This window comes from Odontomachus brunneus, unplaced genomic scaffold (assembly GCF_010583005.1).
Source record: "Odontomachus brunneus isolate Ranch 3 - 2012 unplaced genomic scaffold, Obru_v1 Obru_scaffold_059, whole genome shotgun sequence".
Classification (NCBI taxonomy): domain Eukaryota; kingdom Metazoa; phylum Arthropoda; class Insecta; order Hymenoptera; family Formicidae; genus Odontomachus; species Odontomachus brunneus.
Window position 1 is genome coordinate 313450 of NW_022639509.1, and position 18489 is coordinate 331938.

General features: G+C 45.8%; 1 protein-coding gene across 4 annotated transcripts in view; it reads left to right on the forward strand.

Moving 5' to 3' along the window:
* LOC116845905 (mannosyl-oligosaccharide alpha-1,2-mannosidase IA-like) overlaps positions 1-18489 on the forward strand; it is a 245816-nt gene that overhangs the window by 50126 nt on the left and 177201 nt on the right. For 2 of the 4 annotated variants that reach the window (XM_032819142.1, XM_032819139.1), the window contains exon 2: positions 16543-16978. In XM_032819142.1, coding sequence (XP_032675033.1) covers positions 16613-16978 — 366 coding nt within the window. In that variant the 5' untranslated portion in view covers positions 16543-16612. Of the gene's footprint in view, positions 1-15893; positions 16065-16534; positions 16979-18489 lie in introns of those variants that run through there. The other 2 variants (XM_032819140.1, XM_032819141.1) reach the window with 2 other exon arrangements.

The window sequence follows — 18489 nt, forward strand, 5'->3', positions numbered from 1 at the left end:
GCTATTAGCCAATCAAAAAATAATTTAAGATTTCGCGTGCCACAAAATGGGCTTGACTATATTTTTTCCTATAATTAGTACTTTTGCTTTAAATGGCAAGACTTAGAAATTTCGGTATCCCACTCATATATCCGCTAATCGTTCGAGCTTCACCGGGACTCGCTAACGTTCGTTGTAACCACACGATGTATAACTATCACAAACGAAATTAATCTTCCATGCTCATCGTGAGACCGGTTCCGTTGGATTAATTAGCATGGACCAATTAGCACTTTGGTCCGGACTCGACAACCCGACTTCACACGACGGTCGCCTTATCCGAGCATTCCTCACGCAATGATACGCGTGTAAAGCCAACTACTTATTAGTCCCATTATCTTCTCCTGCCATTTGTATCTTTTAATTAGAGGCTGAACGACACCCGCACGGTCGTCCTTTAATATTATCAGCAGCCGCGGATCTTTAAACCGAAAAAATGATGAAGGGATTAGATTCCGGACTCGTGTGTATTCTACGCTGGGAATTTTCCTTGCATTTGGAATTGATGGGATTATTTTCTGATTGCCATGATATGATAGAATTTATTACTTGCCATGCGCGCTTCTTACTCCGTGCATGTGAAATAAAACAAATGTATGCATATATGAATAAAAATCGGTCACTTTGCGCGCGTTTAATATTCGTAAAGTGAAATAGCAATGTATTTGCTTTGGAATATCTGGAAAAAAAGCATTGAAAGCATTGATCTTCCTGCACGCGCTAACAGATGTATCACACATCCGTGCGTTTCCTTTTTTTCACATTATCTGCAAATACGTACAATATGCATTAGTAACTAATATTAATCGCAAATATTAATATTTGATTATTTAATATTTACGATTAATCGATAAACAGTTGCTCCCTCGAACTCCTCTCTCTTGGTTTTGCCGAAGCGGCTTTCGAAATTAAGCGCCATATGACTGTATCTCGAAATAAATTCACCTCGTGAATCTACGAGAAGAACGTTAGAGTCGAGCGAATACGAACGACATCGTGAAACCGGATGTCGTCATATCATTTGTGACCCAGATTCTCTTCTTCGTTGCAATCAAAACAAGCGTCATCTCGCGACTCCTCTCTCCTCAGCCTCCTCTCTCCTTTTTTCAATTATTCACGAAGCGTGGGTACGGTGCAATTGCGGGTTTAACAGAGAGAAAGAGAGAGCGAGGAAGACAGACACAAAGAGAGAGAGAGAGAGAAGGAGAGTGAGTGAGTGAGAGATTGTGCGTTTCGATCCTTTCTCCAACCACGCCTCGCGATACGTTTTTTCCATTAACATTCGTCGTCCGCGTTCACGGTCCACGATAAATGGCTGGCCTCGAGAACTCGCCTTTGTGGTCGGAATCATGTTTGATGGAACACTAAAAAATGCCGGAAAATCACGTGCGCGATCTATTACACGTTACTGTTAATAAAAAATATGATTCTATATTTCGCAATGACTATACTGCACAAAATTTTGCATTGAATTTAACATTTTTCGCATGTGCCAATGTCTACTCTAACTTTAGCGTTAATTTAACAAGCGAGGCCAATATGTCAACACAACTTGTCTGTACACTTCATATATAAAATATATCGCTAAGGATCTACATGTTACCTGCAAATCGTGTTATTTCGACACTTGCAAACCGTAAATATGAACTCAACGCAGAATAGTCAAAATTATAAAACACAATGACAATTGAATTAACACACACACACACACACACGTGTGTTGGAAATTCGACGCAAAAATTTCCACACGGATCGATTTCAGCACAGATACAAAGTGTCTCTTTTCACCGTGTGGGGAACATCGCAAAGACGTACGGTCGAGCAAAAATCGAGGCCGGTCAAAGTCCACCGCCGACATCACAAGTACGCCCATTCGTTTCCGAGTAGCCACTCGATTCCGACCGACAAAGGCGAGCCCTCGAAATGAGAATGCCTAGCGCTACCCAGCGCGAATCGCGAAACCTGGTTAGCCCGTTACAAGCGAAAGCTCGTGATTCCTTCGGCCGGCCGAATCGATCGTTGTCGAGACGTCGCGTCGAGTCGGTTCAACGATCCCGCGAACCGCTCCGCGAATTTCCTCTTTTCGTCCCCCGCCCCTCCCTTTCGGCTCCTCTCCTCCTACTCTGCCCGACAACCTCTTTTATTTCGCACGCGGATCAAGATAAATCGCTTCGATAGCGATTACGAGGGTACCGGGGTCGACATGGTCATAGAGCACGTCCGACGCAACCGTCCAGTGTCCGTTTAGCTCGTGGGCGCAACGAACGGCCGCTCTGCGTCTCGCAGTGTACCCCGCGACCTTCGGTGTGTGTGTCCCTCCGAGCCATCCGGTCGAGAGCACGGGATGCAGAGGAGGATGCCGCCGTTCCCCGGATTCGACGTGCCGTCGCAACCGTCGTCGCCACCGCCGATCGTCCGTGCCTCAACGCGCTCAGGAATTTTTGTAATCTCCGACGAATCTTTATCGCCTCGGAAACGCGATTCGAAAGCGCCACCCGGGGAGCGTGACTGCGAGGCCCCTTCGGGGAGAGATGCAGCGATCCTCCCCCCCCGCTTCCTCTTTGAAATTCCACCCATAGGATGCTTCTCGCACGCGAACGTCGTCGCGAACCTCTTTAGAGTCGCTCCCGATTCGTGAATTAAATCGGTCTTATTACGGTCTTATGTTACATGAATGGGTAAAGGGACGCGCAGTGGAAGAGAGATGGTGAAAGGGAGGAGGTGAAGAGAGGAATAAAAGTCGGCGAGAGCGTAGCTTACTTAAAACTTGCCGACATTCTTCTCTTTGCAATTTCTGGAATGTGCTTTAAAGTAAGTACACACCGGAATCTTTTTAATTATGGAGCGATTAAACGTGCGAGTGATGTAAAATGCAGCAGACGTAATAAGAAGGAAACGAGACTTTCTCTCTCTCTCTCTCTCTCTCTCTTTCTTGTGAGAGTCTCAAGATGTACTCTCAGGCGATATTTATTCTTGAAATGTACTTTAAAGGCTCTTTTTCGTTTATTACGCGGCGCAACAACAGTCATCGTAAATAATTATCTGTCCCTGACTCGCGTAGAACGTTGTAGTTTGTTGGGACACAAGTTGAAGAATCGATATCTCTCCACTTTGATGTGTGATCGAAGTAACACGTTTCTAAGCATCGCATTTTTCTCTCTTGTCTCCTTATTACGGCAAATACAATTATACGATCATTATATATCGAATTTTTTATTTCATAATATAATGATGTATAAGAAGGAAAAGAGGAGGAAAAACAAAACGCGAGCCGGATATTCTCATTTTCTCAGACTTGTCTGATTTAATATAAGCTTCGCGGAACACTTTTATAACTTTGAGTTTCTGAAAATTCTCAACCTGGCTTCGAGCTCTCTAAATTAATTATAGCTCTCCATTTTATTGTCACGTAATCGACCGGTACCGACGCGGCGCGACATTCCTTTTTATTCTCGCGCGAAGCGTTTTAGCGCCAATATGGCCTCGAAAATGTTTAAACATTATGCACGCGCAGCATATTACACATATACGACAGAACCATGACTGAAATGAACCATCAGTTCATTTTTTTCAATCATTACGACGGCAATATGCACACTTATACAACAATTGGCCGTTATTGCCTTTAAATAACAATTATATAACACACACACTTATTCAATTTCTCAGTTTCCTCGTGTGTCACGTTGCGCGACGTGCAATTAGCTTCTATTGGCAATCAGGATCGGTTAATTTATTGCGCATAGGCAATCGATCCGCGACATGATCCTGTCGCGTCGTTACGTAACGTCGAAGGCATATTTTTTGTACAAACGACGACGACGACGACGACGACGACGACGACGACGGCGGTGGTCTTCCGAGAAATCGGCCACGGTGGTCGTAAATAAGACAGAAAAATTTGCGAAATGGCAGCACTGTCGCGGAGAGGGACATGCGAACGCGAATTTATGAGTCGCCGACGCTTGTAACGTTATTTATGCCACAACGCGAACACGGATGAACGTTGACCTGTCCATTATCCTGCTCGTACCAGGACGTTCGACAAGTACTGAAATACGTTTTCTATCTTCCCACTTCTGTTTCGCGAAATGTCGATGACGAATGACGCGTTGTCTCATCTCTATATCAAAGAACTTCGTGTCTAGCTCGCGGGGATAAAAAAAAGGATATTGAAAGCGTTCCGGACGTATCGATTTCCTTTTAGCGAGCGCGGCAGTACAAACGGGACAAATATCGGTACATGAGAGTAAGCTTCGCTCGAGAACGAAGAAGCGCGATTAATTGGCGTAAAGCGAGGTCCCTCGCATTAATTCGCATTGCGGCGATCGCGATTTGGCGATTAAAATCGCGCGTGCGTGATCGCGTTAATGACCCGATCGATGAGCTTTCGTTAAAAAAAAACCGCTATTGCGTCGATTAGGAAGTCATCTCCGGCCTGTTACGGAAAGTGTGTGTAATCTGTTCTGCACGTGAATATAGAGTGATGTGAGAGCATGGGGAAACGGGTACCACGCGCGCTCGAAAATCACAAGCGTACGCGAAAGCACTAGCGGAAATTGCGGCTGGAAAAAGCTCGTGTATTTCGTATTGCGGGTCTCGTACTCGCTGTGATTAAGTGCCGTCGGGACTGTTTTAATAACGACGCGACAGTGGCCCACCCATGCGGAAGCAGTTCCTCGTATGTCTCTGAAGCGTAAATCCGCGAATGGACTCTACGTTTTAGGTTGAGATTTCTTGCGAATTAAATGACTCCAATTCTCGTAATCGAGATTATGCAATTACCATTATTATAAGTAGCATTACTGTTAAGTAGCATTACTAGTGAGATATTTAACTCAGCTAAACCTCATCTAAATAATTTGTCAATTTCCACGAAGAAATGTAATTTTAAAGGCTGAAACGCGAATAGACCCTACATTTTAGATTGAGATTTTTTGTGAATTTAATGACTCTAATTCGAACTCGTAATCGACATGCTGCTTACATTATTATAAATTATTTGTGTGTTAATTATAAACGAGAAATTTAATTTAGCTGAGCCAAACAATTTGTTAATTATTAACGAGAAATTTAATCTAGCTAATCCTAAATCTCCAATACCAGACTCGTAGTCGAAATTATGCTACTATTATTATAAGTAGCATTATTGTCAAGTACAAGTGAGATATTTAACCCAGCTGATCCAAATAATTTGTCAATTTCCACGAAGAAATACAATTTTAAAAGTTGAAACGCGAATTCGCAAATGGACGTTTTAGATTGAGATTTTTTGTGAATTTAATGATTCCAATACAAACTCGTAATCGACATGCTGCTTATATTATTATAAATTACTTGTGTGTTAATTATAAACGAGAAATTTAATTTAGCTGAGCCAAACAATTTGTTAATTATTAACGAGAAATTTAATCTAGTTAATCCTAAATCAAATAATTTGTTAATTAGTTAAAAAAAGAGAATCACGATTTGCAAAGCCGATAAATAAAACCGCGTGGAAAAAACTGATACCGACGCATCTTTTTCCTAATAAGAGACAATCTCGATGAAATAAATCGTAGTCTCGTTGAAAAAGGACTTGGTTGAATTTAACTCGCTCGGTGACCGCTTACCTCGAAGTTCCGTGGACAATCTATCGATCTAGTTAGATGGATTTAGTTTGAATAGAGCTACGATTCTACAATCGCTCGCGAATCGGCTCCTACGATCTCCATTGTCCGAGTGTGCGAAGCACCTTGTCCTGGCGATTTTCCAACTGCGGCCGCCGGTCCCTGTTTACCGATTCTCGACATCGGGAGCATCGGACATTCTATCTTCTAATTGATTTAACGGAGAGCGCGAGCTGTTGTGGCAGCCGACCGAGCGAAGTAGCACTTTTCAGCCGTGCGTAAGCGGCCTAATTTACGGAATCTTGAAACGGTCACACACGTTGAAGGGACTAGACAATGGCGGTCGCGAGGTTGACGCGTCGGATCCTCTTCTATTACGTCAAGCTCGAAAGTTTGAACGAGGGCTCGGGTATCTCTCTGGCGTGCGGTCTCGGGCCAACAGGTTGAATGGTCTCTCGCAGTCGTGTAACGTGAGGAAGGAGAAACGGCGGGGGCGAACGACCTGTGCCAAATTTAAATTCGTCGCGTGCATTCGCGGCGTCCGCCTCCGATCGTTTCTGGTCTGTGCCGTGCATTTCCTCGCGGCCGCAAACAATGGCTAATTGAATGGTCGCGTTTAATAAGTGCGAGCGGAATAATTTCGTGAATCAAATCGCGTTTAATAAGTCTGACATGAATAATAGCCGGATCGCGTGGCTGCCACCTCGAAGAAGAGCATCGTGTGTTCAAGGGCTCGCGAGGGATCGCCATTAAGTTCATCAGTCGGGTTTAGAGTCGACATTCTTGACTGAATTTTCGAGCGCGGATTATGCTTCGCGTAAATAGGACCCACATTGAAATATTTAAATGCAAATTGTGCCGTTTTAATTATATATATATATATATATATATATATATATATATATATATATATATGCTATTAATAATGAATAAATAGGAAATAAATTTTAAAACTTTCTTTTCTTTCGTAAGAAAAACATACGCTTTAGAATAGTTTAACGCTGAAAAAAAAATATAATCTCTTCTTTGGCAAAATCCTCTTATATGTGATGTCTCATAAGAGGATTTTTCTGTGTAAAACCAAAAAGAAAAATATTCCAACATATAATTAGAATACCGCCACATTTTAAAAATTAGAGAAATTTCGTTTTTCATATCTACAATATAAGTTCTAAATAGAAATTTTTTCTAGTAAGAGGACATTTGATTACAAGTAAACATATTCCTCTGGATTAAAAAAAAGTTAGACTAATATCTAGTAAATTTCCGATTAATAATTTAATTTATTACTAATTTTTCGCTCTCAGAATACGGGGCTCGTGCAAGAAATAGCATCTCGCAACTACAGTTCTTTTGAGTGTTAGAATATTTCCTTTTTGGCTATAAAAAAAACTTTTTGAGAACACATAAAATAATCTTGCTAAGGACGAGAGTGCATTCTTCTTTGAAACTTTATGTGTGGAGACTTGCTTCCCTGTCAGTCTATGTGCGAACCATCGCCAACAGGTTGATTGACGACTCGACCTACCGCGAACGATATTAGAGCGATGACGCGATCGCGCGGTCGAATCTAAATTCATCGTGGTCTTCTGGAGGACGATCGTTCCTGTCTCGTTTAGCATTCGCATTGCCATTGTTCTGTCCCGATGGCGCTTACGAAGACTGATCGGGCTATCGTCGGGGATAGTCGGTGACTGCGCTTTCAGTTGGGATAGGTCGCGAATCCATTCGACGGCGCGAACGTGAAACTCACCTGTCACCGCGTCTCGTCGCGCGATCTTCGTTGTGTAACATTTTGCGCACCCTCGCGAAATCGCGAGCACTCTTTGTCACAAAAATGTCGAGCAGCCTAAACAACGACGAACACCGCGGACGATACCGCGGGAAAGCAATTCACCGGAGACCCGTGCAACGTTCCTTTCTCGCGCGGGCGTGCAGAACAACGAAGACAAATCATGTTGTCGCGCATCGCAGTCCGTCGTACTGACGGCCGGCTCACCCGATTCGACGAGGTAACGCTTAACTCTTTCAGCTGTCAGTCGCAGTTGCAGCGGCTGAAATCTGGCTGCAGTAATCGAAGAACGAGCCAAACGGCCGCTCTCTCCCTTGACGCCGTAACGGGCTTTTTCAGTCGAGCAATCCCGCGGCAACGGCAGTGAGTGCGGGAGCGTATCTCAGGCTTCGCGGGAGTTTTTTCCCCTGCCGTTACAGACGAAATTAAATTTGATCCCCGGCTCCACTCCACCGTTTCCAGCCGATGTTGGCTGGTGCGCGCGGCTCCTCCGTCGCAGATCCTAATTGAATGACGCGCGTCGAACGGCACCGATTTTACTTAAGCCGCATAATGTTTGCACGACGCGCCATCGATCTCGAATATGTAACGCACACCGCGCATTACCGGGAAAATCCGCGCCCGGCGGCTTAACATCGTACATTTAATATTCGCACGACGCTCGCGGCCCGGAGGGGGAGGGGGAGGGAGGATATAATGCGCGTTACACACATGGAGGAATATTTTTATCGCTGCTAATACCGCGTGCGCGCGCGCGCGGCGTGTGTGGGAATTAAATCTCGGGGAATAAAATTACCGCGTCAAATGCTTATTATCCGCATTAACATAATCTCTCATTAAAGCAAATTTAACGAACGCTCGCTCGCCCCCGCTCAACATTAATAAAACAAAATTAAGCCGCCCCGGGCGACCGGGCGCGCGTGCGCTGCTATTTTTCAGTTAAATCGTCTATCTCGCCGTCGAAATGAAATGTGACTCGCGCGGGCGAATTGGTCGAAGCTGTTTATGCGACCGTCACGAATCCGAATATACTTGATGACTCTGGCCACCTCGGTCAACGAGCGACGGCGGCAGGTTATTGCCTGGCGCGGAACGACCTCCGTTGCGGTGGCAGTGACGGCGACGGCGACGGTGGCAACGCCTTGAAGATGAATTCGCGTCCGGCGGAAACCGTACGTAAAACACCAGAAGCCAGCCAAGGCGGCTCGACATGCCGCATTGTATCAAGTAACTTTACGAGCTAACGACCTCGTGTCGCCGGGACACCCTGTTAATCACCCATCGTGCACCTCGCGTTAGGTCGCGGCGGAATTTCCCCAAACAGAACTCCGCGGCCGTTTTAACGGGATACGGCTTCTGCCGAGTCGGCAGTATCGGCCACACTGAGAGAAAAAAATATGTTTGATTCAATTAAAATTGTAGTTATTTGCGGAACCGTACTCTTTGGTTGTTCTAACACACAAAAATGATTAAGTAATATTATACACACAAATGGTTAAGTAATAATATGCATTTGAACATAGTATCACTGACATTATAGTAGAATTTAATAAAAAATAGATTTTTCGATCATTATTTATAATGATTATTTCTCTATGAGATTATAATTGCAAGCAGCATTTTGTTTCTCAGTGCGGTTGTGGATACACTGAAAGAAATTATCCGATAAAAATTAACAAATGGATATTTCCCATCAATTTTTATATCCGATCAGGATATCCAGTAAAATTTAATCGGTTATTTCCGATTATAATAGCATTTCATCAGATAAGCCAATCAAAAAATTATGAACCAATATTTCTCATCGAATATTTCCTGATCGAATTCACCGATATTTTGATCGGACATATCCAATTGTTAATTTTTTGTCGGATAATTTCTCTCAGTATATATCAAGGCTATTAATATATTCAGTTTCGAAGATCGCCACGAGGCTTCATTCATGTCAGATACACACACCTGGTCGACAACGCGATGATCCTCGTGTATCTCCCGTTGGAGCACGGTTGAGGTAGCAACTTCGCCAATGTCACGGGCTGGCCGGGACAGGATATCGGAATTTTACCGTTATCGCCGCACGCGGAAATCTCGACGGCGCGCGCGATAGTAATTAATCGTGGCTTGATTACCGATAATATTTGATTCGCGCCGTTATCGTGCTTATCTCGTCAAAAATTCGATATTTGTGCGGCCCGGAAATTATAAGCTAATTAGCGACGCACACGCGAGGCTGTTTGCGTAATTTCCATGCGAGTTTAATATTGCACGATGTAATAACCACATAAACTGTCACTAACGATATTAACGCCAATCAGAACAATGGCATTTAATCGAAATCGCTACAACACCGATAATGAGATATTAATATAATGTTATTGTTGAAATATGTGTGGATGCCATCGGGCATCTCGTCGGGTATACGCGTCGAATTATTCTTGAACGTGCGAAAATAACGCGGCGGGGAGGAGCGGGAAGGGGGGGACCCAGCCGTATACATAAATCCGCCGGTTCTCTCTCTTGCCAAGGCAGATATACGTTCCGCGGCGACACTCGAGGCGCGCGGCGGGCGCGAAGTGGGAAGTCCTTGACTTAATCGCATGACATAAGTTAGTGGCCACGGGTGCTGGTGACTTCGCGCCACCATCGCCGACAAAGCTGGCAGCGGTGGTCCGTGTGATACCTCGCGGGGGAGGGAACCGTAGGACACCTATCCATAGCCTCGAGGTACTTGGACGAACCGCGATAAACACGCGGTATCCTGGGATTAACACGTTGCCCGCATTGTCTTCGGTCAACCGGGCTCTTCCCGTGTGGGCTATACGTTTGAACGCGAATACACACACACACACACACACACACATACATACAGAGAATAAGACGCGCGCGCGACGCTTATTTACGGACAGACATAAATATGTAACACCGGCGGTGACCGCTGACGAGGATCGTTCATTACGGTCCCGCATTTATTCGGGGACTTAATCGTCGTCAAGGCCAACGCCGTAAAAAGTTAATTCCGCCCGCTGTTTAATCAATAACCGTACGTGGAATATCCGTAGGAAGCGGAGACGGAAGCATGGGGGAACGGGGGTGAGGTGAGACGGTTCGTTTCGCGCGGTCATCTCCGCTCTCTCGTTTCGTATTATTATCGCGCGCCGTTGCTGACGGGGACAGATTGCGCGGAGGCAAGAATGAGCCGAAGACGACGGTGCAATTCCCGCCGCGAAGAGGGCAGAAGGCTTTGCCGAAACTTTATTTTCGAATATCCACTCACCGGCGAATATCTAACGAAGCCCCTCGAATCGCGGAAGGGTGCAATTAGCATCGCTTTAGATTTCCGCTCGACTACTCGAGCCCGCCTTTGCTACGAAGTCGGACCGGTTTCTGATCTTATAACGATAATTGGGTAATGAGTTGGCAAACTAAGTAGACATACCTCCCCGGGCCAAGTCTCGGGCTGCATCGTCGAGGAGCGAAGCGGAATCGAACCTCGGAGTTTAGGTACGATTCGCGCGGTATGCACCGTCGGTCCCGCTCGAGAACCACCGGCTGGACTCTCTTTCTCTCTCTCTTGCTCGCTCTCACCCTCTTTCCCCTTTCTCGACTGTTTCCGTTTGCGCTAGTTAGAGAAACTGTACGTTCGCTTACGAAAGCAAACTTCTATCGAAGCTTCTGCAGACTTGCGCAGCGTGGTGGGTTTCTGGAGAGTGGCAAAGCAAGAGGGTGAGCGGAAGGAAAGAGAGAAAAAGAGAGAGAGAGAGAGAGAGAGAGAGAGAGAATAGAGAAAGGGAGAGATAGGGTGGGAAAAAGGGGAGAAGGTGGACAGCGGGGCTAGAGCGGCGAGTAGGGCGTAAAGAGAGATTGACTGTGGAAATTTCAAACGTAGCTAGATAGGGAGCGAGAAGGTCTCGCCTCGTATTCCCCAGCGAACTTTAAATATTTGAGACGCCATATATTTCCGCCGTTTTATATAACGTTCATAAAACATGCAAACGCACTGAGTAAATTACGAAGTACGCCGGGAACAAATGCTAGGATACGTTACCGTCACGCGAGCCATCGCGCGCTCGCGAGCTGGAATTATAGCGAAAGTTGCGTTACAAAAAAAGCTTAGCTTCTTGCAGCTGCAATCTGCGGCAACGAATCGATAACGAGGGGCACGATCGAGACAACTATCGGCGTCTCGATCGCCAGTCACTACCGAGAAAATCGACCTTGAATTCCTCGGAATCTCCTGAGGAATGAAGCTCTGCTCCAGCAACGGACGACATTTAACCCATTGGTTCCATTTTTCTTTCCTGAAAAATTTCAAATATGTTGTTACATATAGAAAAATAAGTTAAACGATACTGACACAAAATAAATGCTTTGACTCACTGTAGGATGAACATATACAACCAAACGGGATGGAAAGAGTTAAAGTAGAATTGCGCATTTACGCGAATCACGACTGTACATGAAAAAAAATATTTGGTTGTGAACAGCGTAACTGCATCACTTTAGTTGTTTTATGTAATTGTAATGTGTATAGTTGATATGACTTTGTTACTTTGATATATCAACTAGGTTGATGTAGTTACGCGTGATCTGGTTATGGCAACTAGAAATCAGTTGGGAAAATATTTACCCCGATGTATATTCTGGTTGGAGTAACTAGATATATCGTTATTGCTGCAACGCCAGTAACTTAGCAATTGCTTTGTGGTTACAGCAACTCTACACAATTAGTTGTTTTATATTTTTATATAATTAAGTCTGATTAACGCAATCAGATTTATACGCGAGCCAACCATATTGTTTTTTCCGTACGTGTAGCAACATAATCTATGTATACGAGATGTCATCTATGTAGACAATGAGTGATCTATGCATGTCGTTCAAAGAATATTTGCTAAAAATTAAGAAGAGTTAATATTTTTACTTAGAATCCAGATATAAATTTATATGAACATTATTTCCTAAATTAAAGACTCTCTGTGGATACGTTCTTACCTACAGAGAGTAAAGTCTATCAATCTGTCACGTAATAACATGAGAATTTCATGTAATTTGTTATCTCTTTTAAACATTTAATTTATAAAACAATTTATAACTAATTAATTTATAAAACAGGTACGATATAAATGTTTCATAATTTAATTGTTCTTTTTCGTATATTTTAATATAATTTGCAATATTCTACATAGTTTACATCGTCTATACATAAGAGAAAGACTGCACATTACACAGAAAATACGTATATATACATTATGCAGAAAATACGTGAACAATTAGTGTAAACGCAACGATCCGCTGGTTAATACGATACATACCGATTGTCTGGAGATCCAGAGACGCGCGACTGACGCGAGTGATGCACCCGCAGCATTATGTCGGATGTATTAATTTACGTGGCGAATGTTCAAATGTCGGAGGCGCGCTCTTTAACGGCATTCCGTAGCGAAGTCGTATATCTTGTCCTCGGAGGTGGGATCGCCGATAATCGAGATCCAAAGAGCGTTATAGTTGGCTTTAATGCCGGGTATTCAGAGTGAGGTACAGTGTGTCCCGACACTCGACTTGGGCAGGTTCCAAGGTCCTCGCCGCCTCTCGGTGTATACGTATATGGCACACGTACACGCGCACGCGAATTCACACACGTGCTGGACGTTCGGGACGGTAACCACCGGTGCGCCCCGGGCTCCACCTTGACGTGTTCATGCACCGGTCCTCTCGTAAACTTCTGGAGTGCTCCCGCCGCCTCCTTGGCTCTCGTCCTTTCCCTCCACCTCCCCTATTTGTTGCCCCCTTCGTAAAACCTCGGACGAAGTGGAAGATTGGTTGAACCACCCGCTCACCTCTCGATGTCTCGCTCTTTCATTCCGGGCTCTCTCTCTCTCTCTCTCTCTCTCTCTCTCTCCCTTCTCTCTTTCCCTTTCTTTCTCGCTCTCTCCTTTCTCTCTTATTTTCTTCGTCTTCTGCTTCGTCTTCTTCTTCGTCTTCCTCCGCAACAGCGCCCGATTCTCCTTCACTTCGCCGTGGCGGATCTCCCTGTGCCGCATTGAACTCGATGTGCCAGCAGATACGACCTTTACGATCGGAGGCCGCTTATCCTTCGCGAATAATAAGATCAAAAGGGCGGTTCTGCAGCCCAAGGGGGAAGCTCCTGTCTCGAAGGGCGGGTTACGTTTCACGCGCGGGACGCGTAAACGGAAAGTCACGCGCGGACGAGCAGTCGGGATGAAAGTTTAACGAGAATACTCGGCGCGACTGCGACTTACACAGAGCGCGCGTATAATGCGCATAAATATTTTGCTCTCCTCGCGATTGATTTATAGACCACGTTACGTCATTGGTGCATTATTACTTCACGACGTGTACGAAAGTACGATCATGCTGAGGATCGATCGGTGCTTCTCGAATACATCAGCCTATCCGCGACTCGAAACGCGGAAAACGCAGACGCAGTCACAGCGTAACGTACGCATGCACGCATATACACACACACACACGGTCCTATAAAGCAGTTGTACGTTCCGGCAAACGTTCCTTTATGTGACTTTATATCGTTCTGACATGCAATATCGATGACAAATGGCAAAGTAGCTGCCTTGTGCCCTCTTAAACACACAATAGGACGAAGCAGCGCAGTGAGCGAGCGAGCGGGCGGCCGGGCGAAGACACGCATTGTATTTGCCGAAGACCAAAGGAATGATCGCGAACACCCATTATTTTCGCTACGGCTCTCGCAAATGGGTGGGTGGTCCGCCGCGTTCGCGTACGTGTCCATTCGCGACGCGTATTTGCCTGGCTTTAAGATACTTGCATCGGTCCAATTTTCCGCAAGAATGTGACACGTAGCAATCTTGGTAACCTCCGGGCTGCGGCGCGCAATTTATTGGCCACCGAGTGCAGCTTCGACGATTTATCTTCCCCCTGCGCTCTCCACCTTGCTCTCTCTCTCTTTCTTTCTTTCCTTTCTCTTCTCTCTTCGGCATCACGTGCTACCTCCCTTTCTTTCTTTCTTTGCATCTTTCTACCTTTCTTTCGTCCTCTACCTCTCTCTTTCTCTCTCGTCCTTCGCATCCTCTTTCACCCTTCTTCTCTCTCTTTTTCTCTCTTACTCTCTTTTTCCATCTCAGCCATCGCTTTCGATCGAGTTGAATCAACGTTGGAACGCTACCTTCTCTCTCTCTTTCTCTCCCTCTCTCTTCCTACTGAACTTCGATATTTCAAACTTTCAGCCTCGATATTTTGCTGTATCGACAGTTACCGAACTACAAACTCGCAGCCTTGTGAATAATTTAACGCGCAATATTTCGTAGAATTCGAGGTCTCCGAGATGAGGGGGAGAAAGATCATCGCCCGACCCTGTGTAGTGCATTAGTTTCGACAAACAATCGACTGGCCTCATTACTATGTCAAGCATATTAACGGGACAAGCATATTAACTAACATCATTAATGCGTGTATTTTCGCACGAGATGCGAGGCAGATATTTGTCGGTCGAGACGGCTCGCAGGTCGCGAGTAACAAGGAATTTCCATCGTATTATTTTGCGCGCAGTTATTTCCACGCGGGATTACAATAATTTCGTTAGTATATGACATTTCAGCGTAACCAAGTCGGCAAATGCATTTTTAAAATAAGAACAGACTATGTGATGTCGAGTTAGTACTTGTGCAATAAGAGTCTTCCTTTTCGAGCAATGTTCAATAATGGAGCTTTACGAGTAATCGCGAATAGTCCTCGGTTGTACGATCGTTACGATCTGCCATAAAATTGGTGAAAACTGGAGCTCCGAAACTTACAGAGCCCTGTTTCTGAAGGGATTCCCTGCGTCGGCCACGAGTATCGAAATAGATAACGAGCGCGAACGGGGCATCGGGGAATTTTTTCGGCCGCGGCGAAATGCACGTTGCGTGGCAAAAAGGCAAGAAAATCGAGATCTGCAGGTGTAACGCCCGCAGCGACCGGGGCGATAAAATGCACGCAGGCTCTCCCTCTCCCTCCCTCTCTCTTTCTCTTTCTCTGTCCCGATCTGCGCAGGCAACACCGAGGGAAGGAACCGTTCGCGATGCCTCGGGCTCGATAAAAAATGCAGTGATCACATTTCGGCAGAGACTCCGGAATCTCCGAACTATCTCGCCTTCTTTGATTCTCACCTCCTCGCGCCTTCGTTCTCGCCTCCCTTCCGATCGCCGATACCACCGCTTCGCCGCCCCTCGGCTAACACACTTGGCATACGTATGGCCTTTAATATTTTTTACGGCGCGCTTTGATGTAATCGTTCTCCTCGAGAAATTACCTTCGGATCAGGTGGATCAGCCTCGACCCGAGTCGACGAACTTCGCTGGCGATAGTTTCGGCTGAGGCCGTGCGCGGCGAGATCGACGAGACCGACTCGAGCGATCTCGCTCGTCCGGGATTTTTTGGCTAGTTAGCGTGATGCACTCGACGCTTTTTCTACACAGCTCATAACCGCGGGGCTCGCAATCGGCTGTCGCTTTAACTTCTCGTCGGGTTTGCGGTATCTCCGAGGAGCAATCTGAGGAGGCAACCGTTGCACCGGTTGCGAGAGAACTAGGAACAAAAATCGCATACGCGCCGCCGTGCTCGAATTACGTACAACAGGTGGTTCACAAGTAAGTACCACGAGATGCCGCGAATCCGATTCATACTCCGCGATCTTCGACGCGCGGCGTTCCCTCCAGACGGCACGATCGATCCCTCGCAGGTTAAGCGGTTTCACGACGCGGAAGAACTCACACGCGAGGGATCTGATCTCTCGGTCAGATCGGAAATTAATTATCCGCTTCTGATAGATGAAAGCGATAGTAAGCGGGCCAAATACACGTGAAAGCGCGTAATCGTACGATAACACGGCTAAATCGGCTGATCGAGCGGATCGATCACCGCGCCGAGATGAATCCCGGGATGTGAGAAGTCGAAGAAGGATCATTAATATCTACTTTCCTCCTTACTTATTGTTCATGCGCGCATCTCGCGTAACTCTTCCGGTCGTCGTTGCATCGGAAAGTCGGCGTAAGGACGACTGTCGCGATTAAGGAGATGTGCATCAGCCAATCTGACGAAGGATCCTCTTTTGCGTTATCCTCGCAGCTCTGCCAATACGAGCGCAACGTCCGAGACTCCGGGCGGCTGGTCAAGCTGCGGCAAGTGCCTGGACGAGATGAGACTTATGCAAAGGTTAGCGATCAGCGGGCTGCTGTCCGTGATCCTGATCCTCCTCATCACCGGGACGTTCGTGTCGCGACGCGATCTCGCGAACGTCGTCGACCGCGGCGTCGCACCGGAAGAACGAAACGAACAGGTGAATCCAGCCTGGGTGCAGGACAATGCGGTGCCCGGTCAGGATGAGCCTGAAACCGACGACAAGGATAAGGATAAAGATCGACGATTAGACGCCAAGCACAGGCAGTCTGAGCCGTCGGCGGTCGGGCCGCCTTCCGCGTCTGTTCCTGGCATTTACGTCATTAGGCCGCCTAATCCGCCTCTGGACGATGTGACTAATCAACGACGTGAGAAAGTTAAAGAGGTAAGCCATAGATTTTTGCTTTCGCATGCTTCATGTAGACTAAGCTCTCGCCCTCTCTCTCTGACTTTCTCGGAGTGAAGTCTCGCGCGAAAAAATCTAGCATGACCGTCAGCGAGTCATTCGAATTCGAGTGACTTTCCACTTGCATCGAGCGAATTCTCCACTCTTGATCGCTGAGTGAATGTTCTCGCGCGAAATTGAAGGGTCAATCTGACCTGCCTGTCACAGGTACATATTCACTGCAATCGATTGACACATTCGCTCACATAGAGTCAGAATCCACTCTGAGCTTCAGTGAAACATTCACTCTTGCGATTTTGAGTGATAACATTTTTTCACTATCTCTTTGAGTGAAAATACTGCTGGAAAAACGACACTCCACTCCAAGAAATTTAGAGAGCGAGAGAGGCAACTTAAAGTCGCACGGAAAAATTATAATTGAAGGTAAGTGACTATTCAATCTTATGGCAACGTTAATTACATTTCATGAAAACGTGACAGTGACATTTTCGCATGTTCCCACGCTCGGACGATGATCCCGAATTTCTCGTGTGCTACTCGCGCCGTGTCGAAAAGCGAAGAGTACAGTTCAGGGTGAAACGTTCAATTTCCTGCGTTTAAAGCACGGATTTTTCGAAAAGTCATTTTGTCCAGCCGTGATTCTCAACGTTGTCGCGGGAACGGCGGAAATTAAAGGGGATTCTAAGGGGAAACCAATGGATCTTTTGTTTCGCCCGCCTCTGCATCAATATTCGCATTTGAATTACATTAGCGCGCAGGTAAAGAGAAAATAGGAAATAATCGGAGCGGCGAGCGTGGATTAATGGAATTTCCTCGAACGAAACGCTCACTCGCACGAGATCCAATTGGAGTCAAGATCGACGGGGCGCTCCGATAAATTGCTCCAAAATTCGGCCGTGCTTCAAGTTGCCACAGTAGTGCGTGAAAGCGTTTCGTATTAACACGTTCGCTACCACGATCTATTTTGGGAACTCTCTTTCCACAGACTATATTACATTTGTTTTCATTTAATCGTGTAAAACAGACTTAAGTCTATCCATATGCATACGAAGAAAAGTGTCGTCGTCATACACGTGTGACGTCGTCAGCGAACGTGTTAACAAAATATCTACGTTCTTATCAAAAGGCGCGCATCTGTTCCGATTTTCCTCTCGACAATCGAGCATATACGAGGGTGGTCTGAAAAGTTTCCGACCTAACAAAGATACAAGTCATTTTTTCTGAAAATTGTTTTTTATTTTTCAACATAGTCTCCTTGTAAATCTACACACTTCTCCCAGCGATGCTCCCATCTCTGTAACCCGTCGAAATAGTACTCGGCGTTTTTCTCTGCAAAATAATTGTTCACGAAGGTGATTGCCTCTTCATTTGACGAAAATCTCTGTCCTCCGAGCGCAATTTTTAGATGAGGGAACAAAAAGAAGTCGCTTGGGGCTAGATCTGGTGAGTAAGGTGGATGGTCAAGCAGTTCAAACCGTAATTCGTGGATT